Source organism: Emydura macquarii, unplaced genomic scaffold (genome assembly GCF_026122565.2).
Source record: "Emydura macquarii macquarii isolate MOO-44397 ecotype Brisbane River unplaced genomic scaffold, CSIRO-AGI_Emac_v2 contig_3506, whole genome shotgun sequence".
NCBI lineage: Eukaryota > Metazoa > Chordata > Testudines > Chelidae > Emydura > Emydura macquarii.
In genome coordinates, this window is record NW_027133643.1 from 8,251,964 (window position 1) to 8,273,548 (window position 21,585).

Consider the following 21,585-nt stretch of genomic DNA (forward strand, 5'->3'; position numbering starts at 1 on the left):
CCTCTCAATGACTCCTATCTGGCAGGAGACTGGTCATAGGCAATCATGCCTAGTGGTTGGAGCAGGAGTCAGTCCTAGTGGTTAGTGCAGGAGGTCAGAACCAAAGTCAGAGCCAGGGGTCAAGATGGAGGCAGAACCATGAACCAGGGCCAAGGGTCAGAACCATAGTCAGCATCTGAATGTCAGAATCAAGGGTCAAGATGGAGTCAGATCCAGGAATCGGAGCCAAGAGTCAGAACCAAACTATCTGAAATAGGGAAAGGCCTACATTCTTTGTTCCTAGATGTAGAAGTTTACTTTTAGCTGTATTAAAACAAATATTGTTTGCTTGCACCCAGCTTACCAAGCGATCCAGATCGCTCTGAATCGGTGACCTGTCTTTTTCATTATCTACCACTGCAAACTGTATCAGTGATGATTGTATGTTTTCTTCCACATCACTGATAAAAATGTTAAATGGCACAGGGTCAAGAATTGATCCCTGCGGGTCCCCACTACAATCACACCCACTCAGTGATGATTCTCTGTTTACAGTTACATTTTGAGACAACTCAGGTAGCCAGTTTTTAATCCATTTAATTTTAATCAGTTATGATCCGCTTGGAGTTGAATAGTAGGGTGGGGATATTTCATCTTCCCTGAAAATGTCCTTTTCTGAGCCCTTCACAGCCACAAACATAATGGTAGGTTTCCCCATTCTCAGGTGATGGGCAGTCAAAACAGATCTTTTGTCCTGGCTGGGACACAGTTGCATTTCTAGAATGATAGCATCCAAACCTCTACAATACTAAATGTCCTGTTAACCATCATGCTGTAAACTATTATTAGTTGAAGGGACAACTGAGGTACCACATTATGGCAGACTCTCCTGCCAAGCATGGCATCGGCAGGTCACAGAGGATGTGTCTCAGACCTGTGCATGGAGACTTGGTTTTTAGAATTGTTGATCAGCCCACAGCAGTCATGAACATCACGCAGAGCTGCAAGTGCTTATCACCTCTGAAAATGAAGCCTCTTTGGCACCAGAAGGCTGGTCCAATGGTTGGGGCACTAGCATAAGAGTTGGGAAACACAGGTTCAGTTCCTGCTCCATCACAAACTTCCTTGTGATCATGGGCATGTCATTTATCTGCTCCCTGCCTTAGTGCCCCATCTGTAAAATGGGGATATTAATAACTCACAGAGTGTTGTGAGGATAAACACGTTAAAGATTGCGAACCACTGAGAAGTGCTATGCAAGAGACAGATGATGTTATTTACAAAAGTATTTAGGCACCTAAAGACGCAGATAGGCCTGTGGTTGGATGAGTGCCTAGCTCCCATTGCCTTTCAATGAGAGTTAGGTGCCTAATATGTTGAGGCACTTGTGTAAATTCCTGTGGGTGCCTATCTGCATCTTTAGTGTGTAAACACCTTTGTAAATCTGGCCCTTAAAACCTCAATATGAATTTAGGTGGGTTTTTTCAATGAGGCACCCCAGTTACAGAATTCCAACCACAGCTAACTTCCGAGGTTTGAAAATCTCTTTCTCACACACATACAATGTGTTTGTTCTAATGTATGTTTTATTATTAATCCATCAAGATTCTATTTTCAAAATCAGCCCATTTTGGTATTAAAGCATGGAGACATCCCTATGTGCAGGTGTTAATCTTTCCTTTTTAATCTTGGCATGCTGTTAACCATTAGTTATCCATTCATGTCATTCAGTAAACAAATTCTGAAAGTAAATCTGATTTCAGCTGTCCCACTGATGTCAGAATTGCTGGGAAGTCTTGTAAATCAATGAACTACTGTAGTTTGTACCATAGACAATAATTTGTTGTTGTTTATTTGCACTAGCATAGCATTTAGTGATCTAACAGAGATTGGGGCTCCATCATGCCAGACGCTGTGAAGACCCATAGAGAGAAACGGTCTTCCAAAGAGCTTGAATTCTAAATACAAAAGACACGCAAAGTGTGGTCTGGGGAAACAGAGGCATGGAAAGGTGAAGCCTCTTGTCCAAGGTCACATAACAGATCAGTGGCAAAGCTGGAAAGAAAATCTAGGTGTCCTAAATTTAGTCCTAGTTCAGTGTCCGGTGCACTGGACCATGCTGGCTCTCTAGTTTGTGGACTCATCTCTCATTTCCTGATAGTGTATTAAACACACTGGTCAAAACTAAAAAGTACTAAATTAATATATAGAAAACAGAAAGTAACTATTTTAGCATTTCTTACGATTTCCAATTTTTGTTTCTCCTAGATTATCCATTTACTATATATATTATTATGCTTTGTATTGGCCATATTTAATTATTCCATTTGTATTCTGGCTAGGAAACCAATTGTGTGTGTGTGTGTATAAGGTTTTTTTTTAAAAAGTCAGGGAAATGTTTTTCAGTAGAAGGACTTAATGTACTCATGTTGTAGAATATACATGATAATGTATAACCTCATGTTGAAACACATTGCTAAGAATTATCTTATAAACAAATGCATATTGAACTGAGAGAAATATTTCCACATCTTATTTTTGTGGAGGTAGATGAATATTTGGTACAAATTTCAACACTTCAAAACACAGTAAGGGACCTAATTTTCAGGTTTTCACATACTTTTACCCTTGCAGTTTTCCCATTCACTGCTACAAAACAATAAGGTTCAGATTTTCAGAAACTGGCTGGCATTTCTGCAAGATGAAGTTGTCAGCAATAAATGTAGGTGACGTTTTGTCCCCCCAGTTGTTAGCACAGACAACTTAAGTCACTAAATGTCTAAGGTTGCAGAAATCAGTGCCTTAGTTGGCAAAGTGAGATGTATCATGGGTGCATAAAACTGTGTGTAAAATGGTTACTTGTCCTTGCAATTTTGTGCTTATGAAAATGGAGGCTCAGGTAAGGGTAGACAGAAAATTTAGCCCTAAATGTGAGCAAAATTGTGCCAGCAAAATTAGAGACCGCTTTTCAAAGGCAGACTTGTAATCTCAATTCTTACATTCCATTAGTTTAGGTTTATTAAAATGTATGCCATTCACTAAATAAAATATAGACATGTGCAACAAAATATCCTTTCTTTTAGGACATAAAATCACTTTGATCTCCTGCTGTAAACATCTATCACTGAAGGCCTTCGTAAGCCTTAAATCACAAATGTTTAGCAGTGACTTTCTCCTTCTCGTCATCATCACTTCATACTGTATATGTGAAATTAATGCATTTATTTAGACATGGAGAATAATTTGTTGCACCCCAGCATCTTTATAGTTTGAAGTTTGAATCTTAACAAAACTGCACTAAAGGCCTGGCCTTTCCAGTATTAAGTGTTCCTTTGAAAGCAACAAGATTTTGATTGTGTGGGAAAAAATTATACTGAAAGCTGGTCTGATGACATAGCGCTAATTCATATACAGAGGAATGAATCGCTCTTATTATCTACACTATCAACCACATGGTATAAGAGTGAATAGATGTGAGTGGGAAGTAACTTTTCATATCTCAGTATTCTCAGTCCAGACACCATGTTCCACAATGGCTGCATATTTCCATAAAGGAGCTCTACCAGTCACAGATTCCCTGCTATGGCTGCATGCATTCAACAGGAGCAGGGAAATCTAGTGAGTGAAGTTTGACAGCTTGTGCTGGAAAACCAGTCACGCTGATCTCTCTCTGTCATCATTCCCCACCCCCTGTCCTCCACCCGGTTGGTGCTATATGGGCAGCAGTGTTACAAAGGTGATGGCTTGGAAAAGAGCCATCATTCTGTGGTGGAGGGAGGGAGATGCATGGCAGTAGCAAGGAAAATCTAGGACACTAGGACAAATTAAGTGCATATCTAGGAGAGTTGAAAGGAGGTTGTGGGAGGAGAGGATTTGTGAAATGTAAATCTGCTCTGCTGAATCTGGGAAGGGTTGAAAACATGGGGCTGGTAGAGAAGAAGATGAAATAAAGATTTGGATTGGAGAGAGGGAGAGAAGAGAGGGAAAGCTATGAGAAAAGGGTAACCAGAGCAGAGGGCGATCTCTCAAATGCAGAAGGCTGCATAGATGGTGGGGTGAGAATGCCTCCCTTCCTTCCACCCCTTGTTTCCACCTTCTTTACTCATAAAGTACAGGAAATAAATCTGAAACTGCTTAAGGAAAAATAGTGGTGGAAGGAGAGGACAGGATATAAGAAAATAAGGGGGGAAATGGAGGGTTTCCACTGAAAAAATGGCTTCTAATAAAAGTGAGGGGGAAAAGGATGATGTCAGATTATAGTATACAGCCATTTTTTAAAAAGGAGAAAAATGTTGAAGAAAAATATACAGAGGAAAGAAAATGCAGGGAGAAAAGAGACAACATCTGCGATGTGGAAAATTTAAACCAAGAAATAATGAGAATAATTAACTGCTCTAGTTAATGAAAAGTTGCCATATATTAAAAATGTGATGTCACATGTTTTGTGCATTTTTCCCATGTTTTGTCAAGCAAGGACTTGTTGAGAATTACAGTGTGTATAAGGAATATGCCTTAGAGCATCTGTACACTCTAGATTACCCCGTTGTACATTAACTTCCGTTGGATGTCTCAATTGTTCCAATACATTCTTCTGAGTGAATCTAAAATGGTCCACAAAGATAGAACAGTAAAAATAGCCCTCTCTCATCATGCAGACTGAGCTATCGTGACATGGTGGACATTTAGTTTTCATAGCTAGTAAATTTTGACACACAATCCATTTTTGCATTTGGCTAGGTATAAAATATTTTTGGATGGTTTGAGCCCTGGAATCTATGACAGCTTTGAAGTCTGTGAGTGGAGTAGAGAGGAGATGAAGAGTTATTTGATATTTACTGCTACAGAGGTCTTGAGTAGCTTCCAAACTAGTGCATCTGAAATCTGTTACCGAAAAACTGAAAACTGGAAGCTGAATAGATATATGCCCTTCATTCGACCTAGTCTATTAATTTTAAAGTGCCTAGGGTTAAAACTGAGTATGGGAGGTCTGGCTGTTGAGGCTGTGACCTCAAAAAACTGGAATAAACTACCTGCTCTATTTAAACAGGCATCCGCATTATAGGTCTCTTACTGTACAGTATCTTAAATACTTTGTCACTGTGGAAAAAGAATTGAAATTACGACTACGAAGTGTTTCCTATCATTTAATACTGAGTGTCCTATAGTTTGTATGGTATTGAAGTTTGCTGTTTTAAGTCTGTCCCCTGAGAATCTTCACAAAAGGTATCCCGTGAGGCGATCCCTTTGTACTACATATTCTAACTAAAATAGAAGTAAAAACTATTCTTAACAGTATTTAAATTGTCCTAATAACGGAATTAAATGGCTTGACCTTAGTTATAAATTCTATGTTATAGTTAATGTTGTTCATTCATTATAATTATAATATGTTATAATTAATGTTATCTCTCTTCAGTCAATCACAAATAGACTTTTCAAGACCTCACTGATGGCAAAATTGGCATAATTAAGGTGAAATTCTGGCCCCAGTGAAATCAATGGGAAAATTCCTACTGACTTCAACAGGGCCAAGATTTTTGCTGAAGTGATTCATATTTTCGTAGCGAATAAGTTATTGAACCATGAGACTTATTAACATTATGGGAGCCATACAAATAAATTTCTACCTGTTGTGCTGAAAATTCACACTTTAGTAGATTTGTATGCTGTAGTGGGCAGATAATATTTTGAATGCCCTCTGTAGTTCTAACTATAATACTTCTTAGTTCAGGAAATTACCTGTTAAACTAAACTATGCAAAATCCTTAATGTATAGTGGGGCATGTCACTGTCTGGAGGGTAAAAAATAAAGCATGATAGGTTGTAGTAATACTTTAAGGATTCTGTTTATCCTTCCAAATAAATAAATTCCATATGTGTACAGAATACCACAGACATAATCTCAGCCTAATCTACCACATGTATATTTCTTGCTCAGATGGGATTCTGTATGTACACAAAGGGTATGTACACAAATTGTATGTACACAAAGGGATTTAGGGCCAGGTTTTTAAAGGGATTTAGGTGCCCAAAGATGCAGATTGGTGCCTAGTAGGATTTTCAAATGTGCCTAGGCTTTCAGCAATGCTATTGGGAGGTACACACAAAAACACCCTACATGGCAGTGACAGAGTAGTTCCTACAGTGGGGAACAAAGCAAGAAAACATTAAGGCCCTTGCCTGCGATTCAGGGTTCAATTCCCGTCTTTTCCACAGACTTCCTGTTTGACCTTGGGCAAGTTGCTTAGTCTCTTTGCACTTCAGTTCTTCATCTGTAAAACAGGGATGATGATATTTCCCTTTTTCCCCTCTCATTTTTTCTCTATTTAGGCTATTTAAACTGTAAACTCTTCAGTACAGAGGCTGTCTTTTTCTACACATTTGTATGGTGCCTGGTACAATGGAGCCATCATTACTGTTGAATAATAATAAATAAAATAAATAAAATGGATAAAATAATAATAATGAGTATAGAGGAAAGTAATTAATCTGTGTAATGCCCCATGCATTTGAAACAAGAATACATCCTTATCTTGTCACTAAAACAGTCTCCCCAATCATCAGACTGGAATAGACCTTTCTGATCATGAAATTGGTCTGACCTTATGCAGTGTGACTTCCTTTACCACAATTCACATGCTAAAAAACTCTGTTTTGTGAGCATTGGGTTGTTTTTTAAGATAAGATTTTTTTAATAGGTGTGATTGGCGCAGATGTGAAAGGACATAACCTGCCCTGTGAAAATCAGCCCATTACATCCCGACTTGCTGTGATCTGTGGAACATCTTCCTGTCACATGGGGGTAGGTTGATACAAAGTCATAGTTTTGTACTGTAGCTAATGTCTCTAAAGAGAAATTACACTTTATTTTCCCCTCACACCCTCTTTTTTTTTTTTTTGTTAGGCTGGTGTGTTTTTTATCTTTACCTTCAGATATTAATGATATATTATGCATTTGCCACCAACCAGGAGCTTTAATAGTAGTGAAAATCAATACTGGGAAAAAATACCCGACATGAAGTGCAAAAGCAAAGTCTAACACAATGCTGCAGAAGCTTAAGGAGAGCAGTGTGAAATCTGATCTGGGAGACTCTGAATTGGAGTTATCCATGACAAGCATGTCACTAATGTGTTCCTGAATAGTGTCTTCAGAGAAGTAGTCTGTGTTCTCCAGTAGCCCTTCTCCCCCACCTCCTCACTCAATCGATATAAATCCATCTCCCTCTGAGAGCTGCAATGATCTATGTAGAATTATGATATGTATGATGACTTCAAAAAAACCCTGATAAGCAATTTTTGCTTTGTTAATTTTTCCTGGTGAATTAACGAAAAAGCTTTTCCTTTGCTTGCAATTAAAATTTAGTGTCTGCTTTGGAAATTTATACCTAATTAAAATGTATGAGTCTGAAAGCATTCCATTTAGATAAGTACTCTTTTCTGCTATATTTTTTATTTAAAACTCATTACACTCTTAAATTTAGACTGATGATAACCTGAATTTTTCCCAAATGAGCAAATTGGGGCGGGGGCGGGTAGAGGTTTTGCTGTCAAGGAAAGACATCTCAAATTGTGAAAAGAGGAAGCTACTGTTAAATCATGTCTTTGCTACACTTAATAGAGGTGCTTATATCTTGTCCTCCTAGTGTGTATTCATGGATATAGGCCATGACAGCAGCATGTTAATAAGACACTGACCTTGTCATATACACCGGAGTTCAGCAAAGAATTTAAGTATGTACTTAATTTTAAGCATGTCAGTAATCCTGTCCATATTAAAACAAAGCATTTAGCAGGTAATTAAATCCCATTGAAGTCAATGGGATTTAATTACGTACTTAAGCACATGTTTAAATTGCTTGTTAAATCAGGATTTTAGGCCTAAAATCCCACCTCCTCCTTACCCCTGGACTACATCTGAAAAGCTATAGTGGGATGACTGTGTTGGTTAGGGGTGTGGGTTTTTGTTACTGATATAGTTACATAGGAATAAGCCTTGGTGTAGATGCAGTTATAAAGGTGCCTTATACTGGTACACTTTATTTTGCTTCATGAACTTTTATACTGGTATAACTGCATCCATATTGGAAGTGGGGCCAGCGAACGGGGTTTGCCATTTTAACCATAGCAGTATAGTTAAAGCAGCAAAATTTTCTAGTATTGACAAGTCCTAACTGATGTAGATTAGTACCCTACTCTGTGAGTGTAGTTCCAGTAAAGAATTCACAGAGTAAGGTACTCCTTCTTGTAAGTAGAGGGGGCAGTTTAAGGCCCTTAATGGCTTGAGCCCCAACTTGGGGATAGGTGTTTTCTCTGGTTCTTGGAGAAATTTAAATTGTTTTTCATTGAAATGCAACAACTCAGCATTTAGTAAGTATTTCCCCCCTTCTCCCAGGAGTGTGTGTGTGTGTTTGGGTTTTTTTGTTTTTCATTTTTAAAGGCACCACAATTTTCAGTCAACAGACAACAAGCAAATTCTCAGATGTTCTGGATCAGTGGTTCTCAACCAATGGTATGTATACCCCTGGGGGTACACAGAGGTCTTCCAGGGGGTACATCAAGTCATCTAGATATTTGCCTAGTTTTACAACAGGCTACATAAAAAGCGCTAGCACAGTCAGTTCAAACTAAAATTTCATACAGATGATGACTTATTTATACAGCTCTATCCACTGAAATGTAAGTACAATATTCATATTCCAATTGATTTTATAATTATATGGTAAAAAAATTATATTGCTTAGAAAGTAAGCAATTTTTCAGTAATAATGTGCTGACATTTTTGTATTTTTATGTCTGATTTTGTGAGCAAGTAGTTTTTAAATGAAGTGAAAATTGGGAATATGCAAGACAAATCAGACTCCTGAAAAGAGTACAGTAATCTGGAAAGGTTGAGATCCACTGTTCTGGATCAAATCTACGGAAGGCCTTTGGTTTAAGTGTTTTTTATCTCTATATGCTTACACTGTACAAAGTAAATATAGAGGACAGAGGGCAATTGTGTGTGTTTTCTAATGAGATGTATATGCAGCTGCAATTGGTTGAAATTAGCTGTACCTTTTTTTAATTAGGGCTATAAAATGAAAGCTTATTATACTCATGTTTTGTTAGAAATGTGTTTTTTTTTTCTCTCTCTCTCTTTGTACCGAGGGACCCTGAGGGCAGTAGAGATTAATCATCGGGTTTAATTTAATGCAGTGGGAGAGAGACCTGTGTGGTCAGGCTGGCATTATAAAGTGCCTTTGATCTGCCTCAGGTGCATGAAGCCCCAGTGAGCCAGCAACAATAATACCTTTGTGAGATGATCAGAGAAGAGAGAGAGAAAATGGTCTGTGTGGAAACTCAACGCCGTCCTTTGTTGTGGTTCTGGTGAACGAAAGAGCCAACTGTCAAAAGGAATTCAGAAAACAGAAAGCAGGGTGAAAGTGCAGCGGTTGGGCAGTGGATTTCTTTCAGGGCTCTTACAGGAAACTGTTCAAAATCATCTGCTGGATTATTTTTTTTTTTTCCTTTTGGCACCAGTACGGGTGCTGTTGGTAGTATATATGTATAGATATAATATTGCCATTCTCTAGGCTGAATGCTCCATGAGTCACAGAATTAGATATTGCTTCAGAAGGGCATTTACTTTAAACTTAGAGAGAAGCTCCATGACCCACTTTTCATTACCTCAAGGAATCTAGAGAATTTGAACAAAAGCTTTTGCTAATTATGCCTTTGATAGTTTAGAAGTTACATGTTGAACATAATTTTTCTGATGGATATAATTGTTTCATTAGTGGTAAAATTCCCACTTTTTTTAATATGAGATTACATTTTTTTAATTATCCACTGCCTTTCTTGGGCATTCAGACTCCCAGGCCACTTTATAAAACTGTTTCCACCGAGAGGCTTGGATGGCTCTAGCAATGGGCTAAAGTATTTTATAAGTAGTTAGTTCATGCGTTCAAATCCAGTTCTAGATTAATAGTCACCAAACATCCCTCTCCTTTAAAGTCTCATCTGTGGCCTTTGTAAAAGAAGTTTTAGGTCAGTCTGGATCCTACTGGACAATTATCCACATCGCGCAACTCTCAGTTGCCTACTCTGAAAGGCAGTCTAAGCAAAAGCCCATTTTGAGTCGATACGGCAAATGTTATCCTATTATCTTCAGAAGTGGTTTCTTCTTCAGGATTGACATGCTTTGCAGATGTCATGCTTACAGGATTAGCTGTACTTTTGATCTGTGTCTGTCCTCTGTGGCTACCTGTAAAGCCCAGCAGGTCTTGAACACAGGCTTGCAGAGTTGCTAGGTAGTGGACCTCCATTTTGCCACCCAGTGGCAGCTATAACCACATTGTACCCCACTACCCAAGACCCACTGTGGATACAGACCACAGAAAGTCATGCCTCAAGAGGTCTGATAGGCAGCAGCCTCATGGCTCCTGAGTGGCTCCCCATTCCTTTCAAGTGCCAGACCCAGTGCCTGCACTTCTCTCAGGGTGGATTCCCACGATTCACCCACTTTCAGACCAGGTCTTCAGGTTACCGCTCCCGTTAACCAATCATGTTTCCTTAGCAAGCCAAACAGGTTTGGCACCTGCAAGAGACTTCACTTCAGCTGCTGTAGAGTAGGGTGACCGTACATCCTGTTTTGGCTGGGACAGTCCCTTTTCTTAGCCCTGTCCCTCATGTCCCGACTTTTTTGGCAAAACTGGACATTTGTCCCATTTGCTTTTGCCAACTGATCATTTACCAGAGCAAATAAGACAAATGCCCAGTTATGCCAAAAAAAGGGGGGCACGGAGGGTGAGTGGTGACGTTTGGAGGGGTACAGGAGACTGGCTGATGTCTCCGCAATACCCTTCCCCTCCAATCTGGGAATCACAGGGGGTCATGTGCTTACTCCACAGCCCAAGCAGAGGGCATTGCAGTCAGGGCCCTAATTCAAACTGTTCTCCAAACTGGAGCTGGGACTCGTGGGCCCCAAGCCCTACTGGGCATTCTGGCTGGTAAGTGCCCGATCAGGATCCACAGCATCCGTTTGTGCCAGGGCACTGAGGGTGGCATGGCCTCCCAGGCAACCCCTGAGCAGTCCCCAGAACCCCCACCCCAGCCTCATGTCCTCCTCACCCACCATCCTTCGGGACCAGTCTCCAGAACCTTCTCCAGTGCCCCATCTCATCCCAACCGGCTTCTTTCCCTCCCCAGTCTGGCTCCAGTTGCCCACTTCAGCCACATACCAGCAGGGATGCCATTTAGGGAGGACAAGGGGAGGCACCTGCCCCTTCTGAATTTCATACCATTGGAAGCACACTGGAGTGACACGGTCTCCTGTCGCTCACTCCTCTCCCCCCTCTCCTCACCAGCAGGAAGTGACCTCCACCCTGTCCTCCCCTCAGTGGCCAGGAGTTGCCACCCCCCCAACCAAAATCTGAAATGGCAGCCCTGCATCCTGGACTTCTTCCACCTCCCCAGGGCTCCTTTCTGGAGTCTCCTTGGTTCCTCCCATTACCCTGCCTCTTTGCTATCCCAGCCCCCAAAGGGGCATCACACTGCTAACTGGATCATAGTCCAATAGCTTCACCTCCTGACTCCGAGCCCAAAAAGTACTCACACTGGCACACTCACACTCTGCTTTGCTGCCCAGATCCCACCCTATACCCATTCCTCTTCCACCCTGCCCCCATCTCTGCTGCTTGGCTCAACTGGGGGCACGGAAGAACGTTTGCCGGGGGATGAGCAGCGACGCCAGGAGGCCCCTTTTCAGTTTAGGGAAATATGGTCACCCTACTGCAGTGTGTCTCAGGACAGCTTCTTCCAGTCAAAGTACTGTTGTGCATAGCAACCAGAGAGAAAAGGTTTAAAACAACAAAAGGGCAACACACACACATGGGAATGGAGTACAGTTGACTTCCCTCGAAACACTGCCTCTTCTGCTGTGTCATCTGGGGCTCAGTTTTTTAACAGTTCTCAAAAGTCCTTTGTTCCAGTCATTCCCCCTGAAACCCCAGCATTGTCAGGGGTAGACTTTGTAGGCCTTGACCCTGGTATTGTCCCCTTAAGGACTGGTGACTGGGGTTATCTAAAACCATTGCCTGCCTTCCTGTAGACATGTAAACTCAGGACAGAATTAACTCTTTGATCTCTGGTGGCCATCAGTACAATGGTATTCAGATAAACAGAGGTACACATGATGGTCATAAAAAGAATAAATATATTTCCCATGTACTGCACAGCGGGGAGCGTGAGGAAGCTTGAAGTGCTGCTGCCTCTGTCCAGTGGAGAAGAGTAATATAGTCTCCGGAGCTGTCAAGCTAGCATTTTTCACGAGCACCAAATTCATTTAAATAAAACATAAATAAGTAAACAACCTTTTCTTTGAAGTAAAAAGCAAGCTATTTGGGATAGAGATCCCATCTTCATGTCTGTTTCTATAGTGCCAACTGAATGGGACCCCCATCCTGGTTGGGGCCTCTGTCACCATTGCCATATAAGTAATAACAGTATCTATTTTCAGTATAATTCACAGGGAAAAGTATCTGATTATTGTCATAGAACTGGTTGTGTTATGTAGTCAGACCTATATATTAAAAGGCTGTACTGAGAAAAGATTCTATAAACTGAAATCTTTGGTCACATGTGACCAGAGATCCCTTGTATACAGAATATGTGCCATCTCTGTTCTATTAAATAAAGGTAAATCTTGAGATAAAACAACCCTGCTCATAAAATATGCATAGGCTGTCATTTGTACCTTTTGTTGTGAGCTAAGTTTGGCCAGAGGGCAGTGTTCTGCCTTTCCTACATCCCAAAACAGCCATTCCACTGTGCATACATTTGTCATCCTTGCCCTAACATCTTTGTGAATTCACAGCCAAAGAGAGTTTCCAGAGACATTTCTAGTGGGAGGCATTTTCTGGCCTCTAATTCAGTTTGACATGAAGGTAGGGAGATCTGAATTTGCTGACAGGTTGAATCCCAAATACACAAGGTGTGATGTCTCTTCCAATTCAGGTTTTCTTTAATTTCCCTATCTTAATGATGTTTTTGTCACTTCTTGTCCCCCTTGTGTTGACTCTTCTGGAGATGATGCTTCCGATTTGTGACAGTCAAGAAGTTTCCTTTCTGGATGGATTTTTGTCTCTCTGTTACTCCTGTGTCAGTTTTGACTCCTCTGTCTGGGACACGTGTGCACCCCAGTTACGCTCACATAAGTAGGTAGTTAGGTACTGAGTCACCTTACTCACCTAACTTGTGCACACCCAAATGAACCTATTTTGCAGGAGTAGCATGTGCGTGTGCCTTTTATTGCCTGAAGTTGATAATTTGGCCACTTTAGTCCTGAATAGTCTGCAATAATTTGTCTCTTTTGGGATTCTTCTTTTCTGCTTTATGAAACCATCTCCCGAAAGGGATATGAGAGTCAATTTCTCTTGAGATTTCACTGAGCAGCTATGTACATAGTAAAATGGGAGATATCCTAAGCCTTTCATTTTGCTGTCCCATCATTTACTATGGGGTATTTAAAAATAATTTCCTATGCTTATTTTTATCAAGCAGGGCTATTCTTTGTCTTCTTCTGTTAAAGGAACTTCAGTCTGATTAGTTTATTCTAAATTTGTTCATCTGATTCTCACGACGACTGTGAAACACAATAGAGCTTCTTTGCTCCACAATATCCACCCGAGCTGCCAGCTTTGTTCACACAAATAGAGTCTAAAGCACATTTCCAGGCCCAGAGCATGCACAGTACGTGTCCTTTGCAGTACATCCTGGGGTGGAGACTGCAGAGACACGCTGGCTCAAAGTGTTCTTGTAACCTGATCTCTGTAATCTCGGTGGGAGCCAGACCAGCAAGTGGATTCAGTATATTTTGGCTCTCATATGAGAGCCTCCTCTTCAGAACATGCCACGTTGTTAAAGCAGCAGACTTTGGAGTAGTTACTACAGGGGGACTCCTCAGCTCTTGAAACTGTCTCCAAGAGGAAGACTTGCAGGAATCAAAAAACATTGTGCTCAACTTGCCAGCTCTAATTAATCTAGCCTGGTGGCACTAAGCAATCCCTTTCTGGCAAGTGGATCTATGGACTGTGCGCCAGTTTTCAACCTTTCACTCTTTGATCTCCGCTGCACTCATATCACTGTGATGAAACATACAGTCTCTAAGGGGATAGGGCCTGAAGCCTTGGGCAGTGAATCTAGGTGCCAGCTGGCTGGGGCCCAGCATTTAGCAAAGGCAACAATTTGTCCTTCTCCCAACCAAAGGAGAGGTGCTAGGATGGGGAGGGGGATGGGGAAGTGCAGTAAAAAATAAAAACAAAACCAAAACGATTGAAACCAAAGTAGCTTGGAAAATTTTTTTTTTAAAGGAGCTGTGAAACGGAGAGCATCCATTCGATAAAGCTCTGCCCTCCCTGCTTTTTAATATTCTTCTCTGTTATAAGGCCTCTCCTCTGAATATGAATCATAAAGCTAGTGTCTTTTGTGTGACAGAAATAAATCAGTACCCCAGGAACTTTTCCCTTAATCTGTCCTTGTTCAGTTCAGTTCTGCTGCTTTATATATTGCATTTGGCAACAGTCACAATGCTGACTTCCCAGCTGATGAAGACATTGTACATTCAAGGAGGGCTGTGTGAAATGAAAACCATATTTATTTTACCACCCTGTTAGAGGTTGCCCATCCTTGCTGTACCCATGACTCCGGCGCTGCAGCTGGAAAAGGTCACAGAGCATATTTGGATGCCCCGGTACTCTTACTGTTCAGCACGTGGCCTTACAAGGGTTACATTTCAACATACTTTAAAAAAAAAAAAAACACGCAAAAAACCGAGTACAACTCCTCAAATATTTCTCTTCTTTTCTTTCATGAAACTTTTTTCCCTCTTTTTTTGGCAAGAGGATCCTTCTCCACTTCCCCGTTTTTGGTGTTAATTTGTCTGATGATATTTCTTGTGAGAAATGAAATATTTCCACTAGAAGGGTGCATAAAAAGATAGTTGTGTTTTTTGACCCCACTTGATTTTATCAATAAAGGCTAGCAAGAGATGGGTGACTCTTGGAGATCACATACAGGCTGCCTCCCAAAACCCAAGCACTTACTCACAGAGCTAGAAAACCACAAGCTTAAGATCCTGAAATGTAAATAGGAAGTCGAAGAGTTTACTTTAGAACCAGCAGTGCCGAGCCTGTGTAATGTTTACTTCAGCTTGCCTCCCAGCCTTTCCTATGGCCTGGCAGAGATGAAAGGAAGACTCTCTGGGTAAATTAGTTGTTAAAGTTTTTGTTAGGATCAAGGTTCCTTTGCTCATGGCCTGACATAATTCACCTCAGGTATGTCTTGGACTGAGAGAGTTGGAAGTTCCTATTTAGCTGATCTGTCACTGAAATCCAGGTTTAACTCCCCAACACTTTGCCGGAACTCCATCTGTGCATGAGAATACAGCTGAAAGCAGTATAATAACTGTACTGCATATAAGTAGATAATGCCTAATAACATTTCCAGAAAACTCTGCTCTCAAATCCCCTTCACTTTTGTGAGTGGGCCAGTAGAATTCAAAGTGGGAGTCATGATACAGATGTGGGCAGAATAAATGCTTTGGAAAATAATCCACTCTAAGACTAGACCAAGACTGATATTCTGCAGATGTCTCATTGATAGCAGTGAAAATGCTTTGCTTTGAAAATTCCATCAGACGCAGTGGTTTTCATTCTGTGATTGACTGCACGTTATCTTTGTGTGACCTAAAGCCATATATTGTGTTGTCTGATATATAATACTATGCATTTCTGTAATACCATCTATTTGAGGGTCTCAAGGAACTTTATAGTCATGAAAGAATTAAGCCTCACAGTGCCACTATGTAAGAGGTTTTATTATTTAAGAATTATTCCAATGTTATTGGCGGGGAAACTGAGGCCCAGACAAGTTAGTGACTTTTTTAACATTTCTCTCTTGCACTACCTCACTCTCCAGGAGCATATAATGTAAATGACAAATGTGTCCCCCTCCCCACGGTTTAAACACCGCAAGCATGTGTTTAAACATGACAATCCTCATCCACATTAAAGGCGGCAAATTGTATTGTACATCATATGTGTTAAATTTCTAACACAAAGAAATACAAACAAGGCCTGACTCTGTGTCCAGCACTCATCTCTTTCCTGGGCACTTCCCTTGGGTTGTTTTTTTGTTTTTTTTTTTTTTAAAATTAAGAGCTGCAAAAATACACACCTTAGGCTGAGCGTTCTGCACAGCTAGCGGGTTTTAGGGTTTTTCCCTGCGAGGCCTCCTCCCTTATTCCATCTCCAATTCTTGCCTTAGAAAGAGACTTCACTTCTTCTTATCCTCCTAAGGTGAGACCACTGAGAGGCTAGAGGATAGCATGTTGGGACATCATTTTGTAGCTATAGTTTCTTTAGGTTTGGAGCGAATGGGGAGGGGGGCGTGTTTGAGTTTGGAGGGGATGAGAGGAGAATACACTGTAACTGGATATACGGAAGGTCTAACCATTCACTATGAAATTCCTTTCTTTAGAGGATGCAAGCCAGAATTTTAACTTAATTTTAACTTCTTAATGTTGTTTTTAAGGTGATTTTCCTTTTTCCTTTTTAATATTTCATCTACACTTAAAGTATCCAATTTTGTTATTCTTCTCTTGATTTAGAAAAATCTATTAGCATGAGGCCCACAGTGTAGATAAAATCCCATCTTATCAGAATGACCTGCCCCTAATAAAACTGGGTACTGGATTTTCGTCTGATCACAAGCAGATTTGTGTGTTTGACTGTCTTTCCACCCTGCTGGCCTTCTGTGTTCATGTGAGTGGGCAGGAGATTATTAAACAGTTCATTTTTTTTTCATGTATCTAGATTTCATGGTGGAGAGGAGAGGTTATGCTGACCCTAATATTAACCCCTTTGACCCTGAATTAAGCTGTAATGAAGTGGCTAGAGTGCAGCTAAAATATACTCTGCTAAAATGGCCCCTTGACTCAAGACAATCTAATAGATTTTTTTTTTTTAATTAAATTTTTAAATTTTCAATGAAATAAAAATGTTTTAATTTTGTGTTGGGATTTAAACGTTTTAAAATTGCAATCTTTGCAACTCAATGGTAAGATATAGTGGTTAAAATATAGAACTTGCAGACAGAACTCTTGGGTTTTATTTATGAGCTTGTCACCAACATGCTATATGAGCTTGTCGAATCACTTACCAGTCTTCTGCACCTCCATTTACCATCTTGGAAAATGGAAACGAGTGGTCAGATTGCATCATCAGGCTGTGCGATCATAGCATCCTGATGAAGACTAAAAGAGACTAAGCCCCTGTCTACACTTCCCTGTGAGATTCGGCAGCCATCGACGGGAGTTATGCAAAGTACGCAAAAAACTTGCGTAACTCCTGTCGACTGCTGAGCTTCTCTTTTGCGCTCTGTCTGCACTGCGCTGCGCTACTTTTGTAGCTGGTCTTAGCACGTCGATTTCTGGATCAACTGAGCGGGTCTGCACTGACCGCTCAGTCGATCCAGAGAAATCGATCTGATGGCAGCACCGTCAGTGTAGCCATAGCCTAAGAAGAGGACAGCCAAAACACTGAGGGGCAGGCACATTTGGGAGGGAGAGAGGAGAATGGGAAGAGAGAGGGTGGAGAGAGAGGGAGATGGAATAAGATAGAAAGAGAACAAGAGTAGATGGATAACTGAGAATGGAATGGGGATAAATAAAGAATGAAAGTGTAAGGTACGGAGAGAAAGAGTAATGACATTAAAAAACTGAAAACCAGAAAAAGTGGGAAAATACACAGCTATAAGATTAGTGCATCTTCTTTAATGTATTCATGCCCCTCTAATTCTGTTTCCCTAACAGAAAAGGGGGGTAAGAGGTTTGGGTCAATTAGGGTTCTGGAGTTGATGGCATTTAAAGAGGATTTCAAGACAGCCTTTGCTACAGTAATACAAATAGTAAATACATTCCAATTTGAGCACTGATAGGTATAGTAATACTCGTGTCTCAGGAGTGCCGGGAAGTTGAGTTAATTGTCTGTGGAGTGGTTTGAGATCCTGGAATGAAAGGTGCTATATACAGTAAGTGCAAAGTATTAAGGACTGTCTGGGCCACAGTGCTAAACAAATGATAAATTTTTAATTTCTATAAACAGCAACAAATCGCTAATTTCAGGAAAACTCCATTGATACCTGGGCAGAGGGTTTACCACAAAAGACTTTCGTTCTTTGTCCTGTCTCACGCAGCCCTTGATGAAGCAACAATTGTTTATCTGATGTTCCTCTTTCCTCTACAAATGCGAGTGAGGGGAAGCACCAGTTGGGGCAGGATTTATTAGGGAGAATGTACAATAGTTATGTAAGCAAAATGCAGTGAAGCATTTGATGCTGCCTCTCTCTCAGTGTTGGTTGAGAATCACAGTTTACTCTGAGCTCATTGTTTATAACTGTGGATGAAGTCCTGAGATCCCCTCTGTGTTTATGCAGTCTCTGGGATTTTTTCCTCAGTAAGTAAGGAGCAAGTAAACACTGAATAAGGCATTCGGTATTTTGCCCGTTTAATTTTTCAGATAACAGCCCGTTTAAAACACAGTGTGAAATGGCACATCCTGTGTACTGTAACTGCACTTCCAGTAACACCTAGTGAGTGCAGCTGAAATTTCCTGTTACCAGTAGGTGAGTTATTGCTGGTAGTAGTGACATTCCCATTACAACTAGAGGGTGTACCATCTCAGACCACTGATGCCTTACCTGCTGATAAAAAGGGAAAAGAAATCTTTTGAATCTCTACTCCCCTGTACAATCATAAGTTACATGGGATGTTCATGCAGGGTGGAGAAAATAAATCAGCCCAAATTCTGACTGAGATTCTTTCTTGGTATGTTTCTCATTGATTTCAGAAGGAGTTATGGGTGCTCAATGCCTCACAGGATTAGTCCACTATAAGGATTGTATGTGTCACAGTGTTGACCCAAAGGAAGTGGGTTTTTTTTTTGCTGTACTGACTTTTTGGAGTTCTCTTTCCCTCTGGTAATTAAATTTTCAGGGTACTGCCTCCAGCAGCTAAATGCCAGTTCATGTAGGAGTTTCACTGCTCTGTGGGTGTCTCTCTATTCTGATGATTTGTCTGGGTGAGAACCTCAGACTTTGGCCATAGATGGAGGAATCATAAAGACATTTGGTAATAGAAGGCCAACTTCTACGGTATTGCCGTCTGGTATTGCCACCCATGGAGAAGATCTAAGCTGGCAGATCTCTATCCACATGGGGTATGTCTACACAGTAGTGGCAGCGTGTCTCAGAGCCTGGGTTGACAGACTTGAGCTTACAGAACTCACTCTACAGTGCTAAAAATAGCTATTTAGACATTGCCGCTCCATCTGGAGCTCCGACTTTGAAGTCCACCCTGCTCCCTTGGCTTCAGAGGTCAAGCTGCTGCCTGAGCCACAGTGTCTACACAGCCGTAGCGCGATGGGCTCTGAATCTTGCTGCTGCGGGCTGCCGCTTGCTGTGTAGATAAACCTATGGAGCCCCTGTGTCTCTGTGCTGGTTCTGGGCCCTGGCGTCCCACCCCACCTTTCAGGCAACACAGCTGCATTGCCACCATGTTGACCAGGACTGTTCCTGGCTGAGGCTGCCCCAGAACTCTGGATGGGGAGGTCTCTGTGGAAAAAATGTTATAAAGTGGGGTTCTACTAACTTTTTTGGGAAATCTGCGTGGCTGGTGTGAGATCAGTGTGTACAAGACACACACACAAACTCAGCCATTTAGCCTCTACCTCTTCCCTATTCCTAGAGCAATGCAGAGGCCTCCATGAAGTCTAGAAGGGGTATGGTGCTGCTGATAGTCTGCTCTTTGGGTGTGTCTACATTACACCCCCAAAAAATGTCATCTTAACCCACTTTAGCTAAACAACATTAGTTAATTCTGGTTAAAATAGCACTGAAGACATAGTATCATGGTTCTTAACTGGGGTTAGCAGCTCAAATACAACCTCAGGCTGCTCTATAGGCTTTAAGTCGAGCTACGAACCCAATTTAAAAGCCATGATACCGTGTTGTTACTGCTATTTTAACCTGCGTGAAGAACATTTTTTTTTCAGTGTAGACAAAATCTGGGAGTTACAATCTGAACTAAAAGGTTTAGAATTAAAAGTACATGCCCAATGTTCTTTTGACACACTGCCATTGTTGTGCATTTGAATTGAAGTCAGAATTTTCTTTTCTTTTCTTTAACCAGGCTTTTAACTAGGAGTTGTTAATTTTTCCTTTAAAAAGAAAATTCTGATACTCAAATTCCCTACCTGACTTTCAGGTTTGAATGTTTTGGCCTTTTAGTTGTTTGGAAATGTTGAGAGGAATTAGTCAATGTTTATGATGAACTCCCAGGAATTTAACCAATCACAGGCATGAAGGATGCCATTTTTAAGATTATACTTTAACTTCAGGAGACATTAGTGTCTGTGTAAGGGTTACAGACTTCATTAAAAAACAGCGTTCTGTGACAATGGCTCATTTCTATCCTTGGACAAGGAGTAAAAATAATGGGGTCATATAAATTGGTGTGTGGCTCTATTGAGGCCCAGTATCCCCAGAGAGCTATGGCAGTGAGCGGAGTTATCTCTAGTGATTCACTAAGCAGGATTGCTTTGGAACTGTCAGCTAAGGACACAGCTAGACTCTTAGAACTTATAGTGTAACCAGACAACCTTTTAGTCCATTTATCAAAGCACTCACAGTTCCCATTTCAAGGCAGGCGACACAGTAAATATGATGATAAAAAAAAAAAAAGGTTAATCTGTATCCAGACATTTCATTAAATAAAACGATAAAATAAATCAATGCAGTACTGCTGGTGCTTAAGTGCTTAGCAAAAAGCTTCTGAATCCATTAGGAATTTACTATTTTTTTAACCCAAAAAACAATTTAACAGATTAAAACTTTTTCTGCCAAATGCCATAATGAGCCTTGGCCTGTGGGAATAAAAAGAAAATAATGTTATGCCCTTGTGTACGTGGTATATGCTTGCCCAGACCCAAGCTGAAGATGGGTTTAACAGTCAAGCAACACTAAAAAGAGGCCAGAGTAGAAGTGTGAGAAACAGGCAGAGTGAGACCAGGCAAAAGTCACCTGGTTTTTATTTCTTTAATATCTGACAAGTCTCTGAAGGGCAGGCTCTGTCAGTGCTGGAAAATATGGCAGTCAGGAAACTAATACTACAGAGTAATAAAGAAAACATATGTAAATACAAATAAATTAAATATATTTCTCTATTAAATAACACTGAATAGTTTTAATTGCTGCGTGTAGGTATTAAATAATGGGTAGATAGCGTCACCCTTGAGATACGCTCGTCACCAGTATAATGCAGGGCCGTCTGCCTCAGGTAACAGAAAATATCACTCCAGGAGTGACATTGTGTGGCACAAAGCACCCACACATCATACCCTGCTGGAGAAACTGGAGCTGCCAGTGTGGTCTGAAAAGTAGGCAGAGCTGGCCTTAGAGGGGTATGGCCAGGTCACCCCCAAAGTAGCCTCTGCCAGATGGGCTCCCACAACTGCAACTTAAAGCTGTCCTTTCCTGACAGAACTCCCAGCAGGATGGCTGTAAAAACACTGC

The 21,585-nt window shown here is 40.9% G+C and overlaps 1 protein-coding gene across 12 annotated transcripts in view; it reads left to right on the forward strand.

The window, feature by feature from the left end:
- FGGY (FGGY carbohydrate kinase domain containing) overlaps positions 1 to 21,585 on the forward strand; it is a 351,678-nt gene that overhangs the window by 249,811 nt on the left and 80,282 nt on the right. For 10 of the 12 annotated variants that reach the window (XR_010917523.1, XR_010917522.1, XM_067535443.1 and 7 more), the window contains one exon: positions 6,678 to 6,781. The exons of 1 other annotated variant lie outside the window; for it this stretch is intronic. Coding sequence is in view for 9 of the 11 variants with exons in the window: in XM_067535443.1 (XP_067391544.1) it covers positions 6,678 to 6,781 (104 nt within the window). In the remaining 2 variants the exon portion in view is untranslated. Of the gene's footprint in view, positions 1 to 6,677; positions 6,782 to 8,000; positions 8,347 to 8,432; positions 8,489 to 21,585 lie in introns of those variants that run through there. One more of the 12 variants, XM_067535448.1, reaches the window with a different exon arrangement.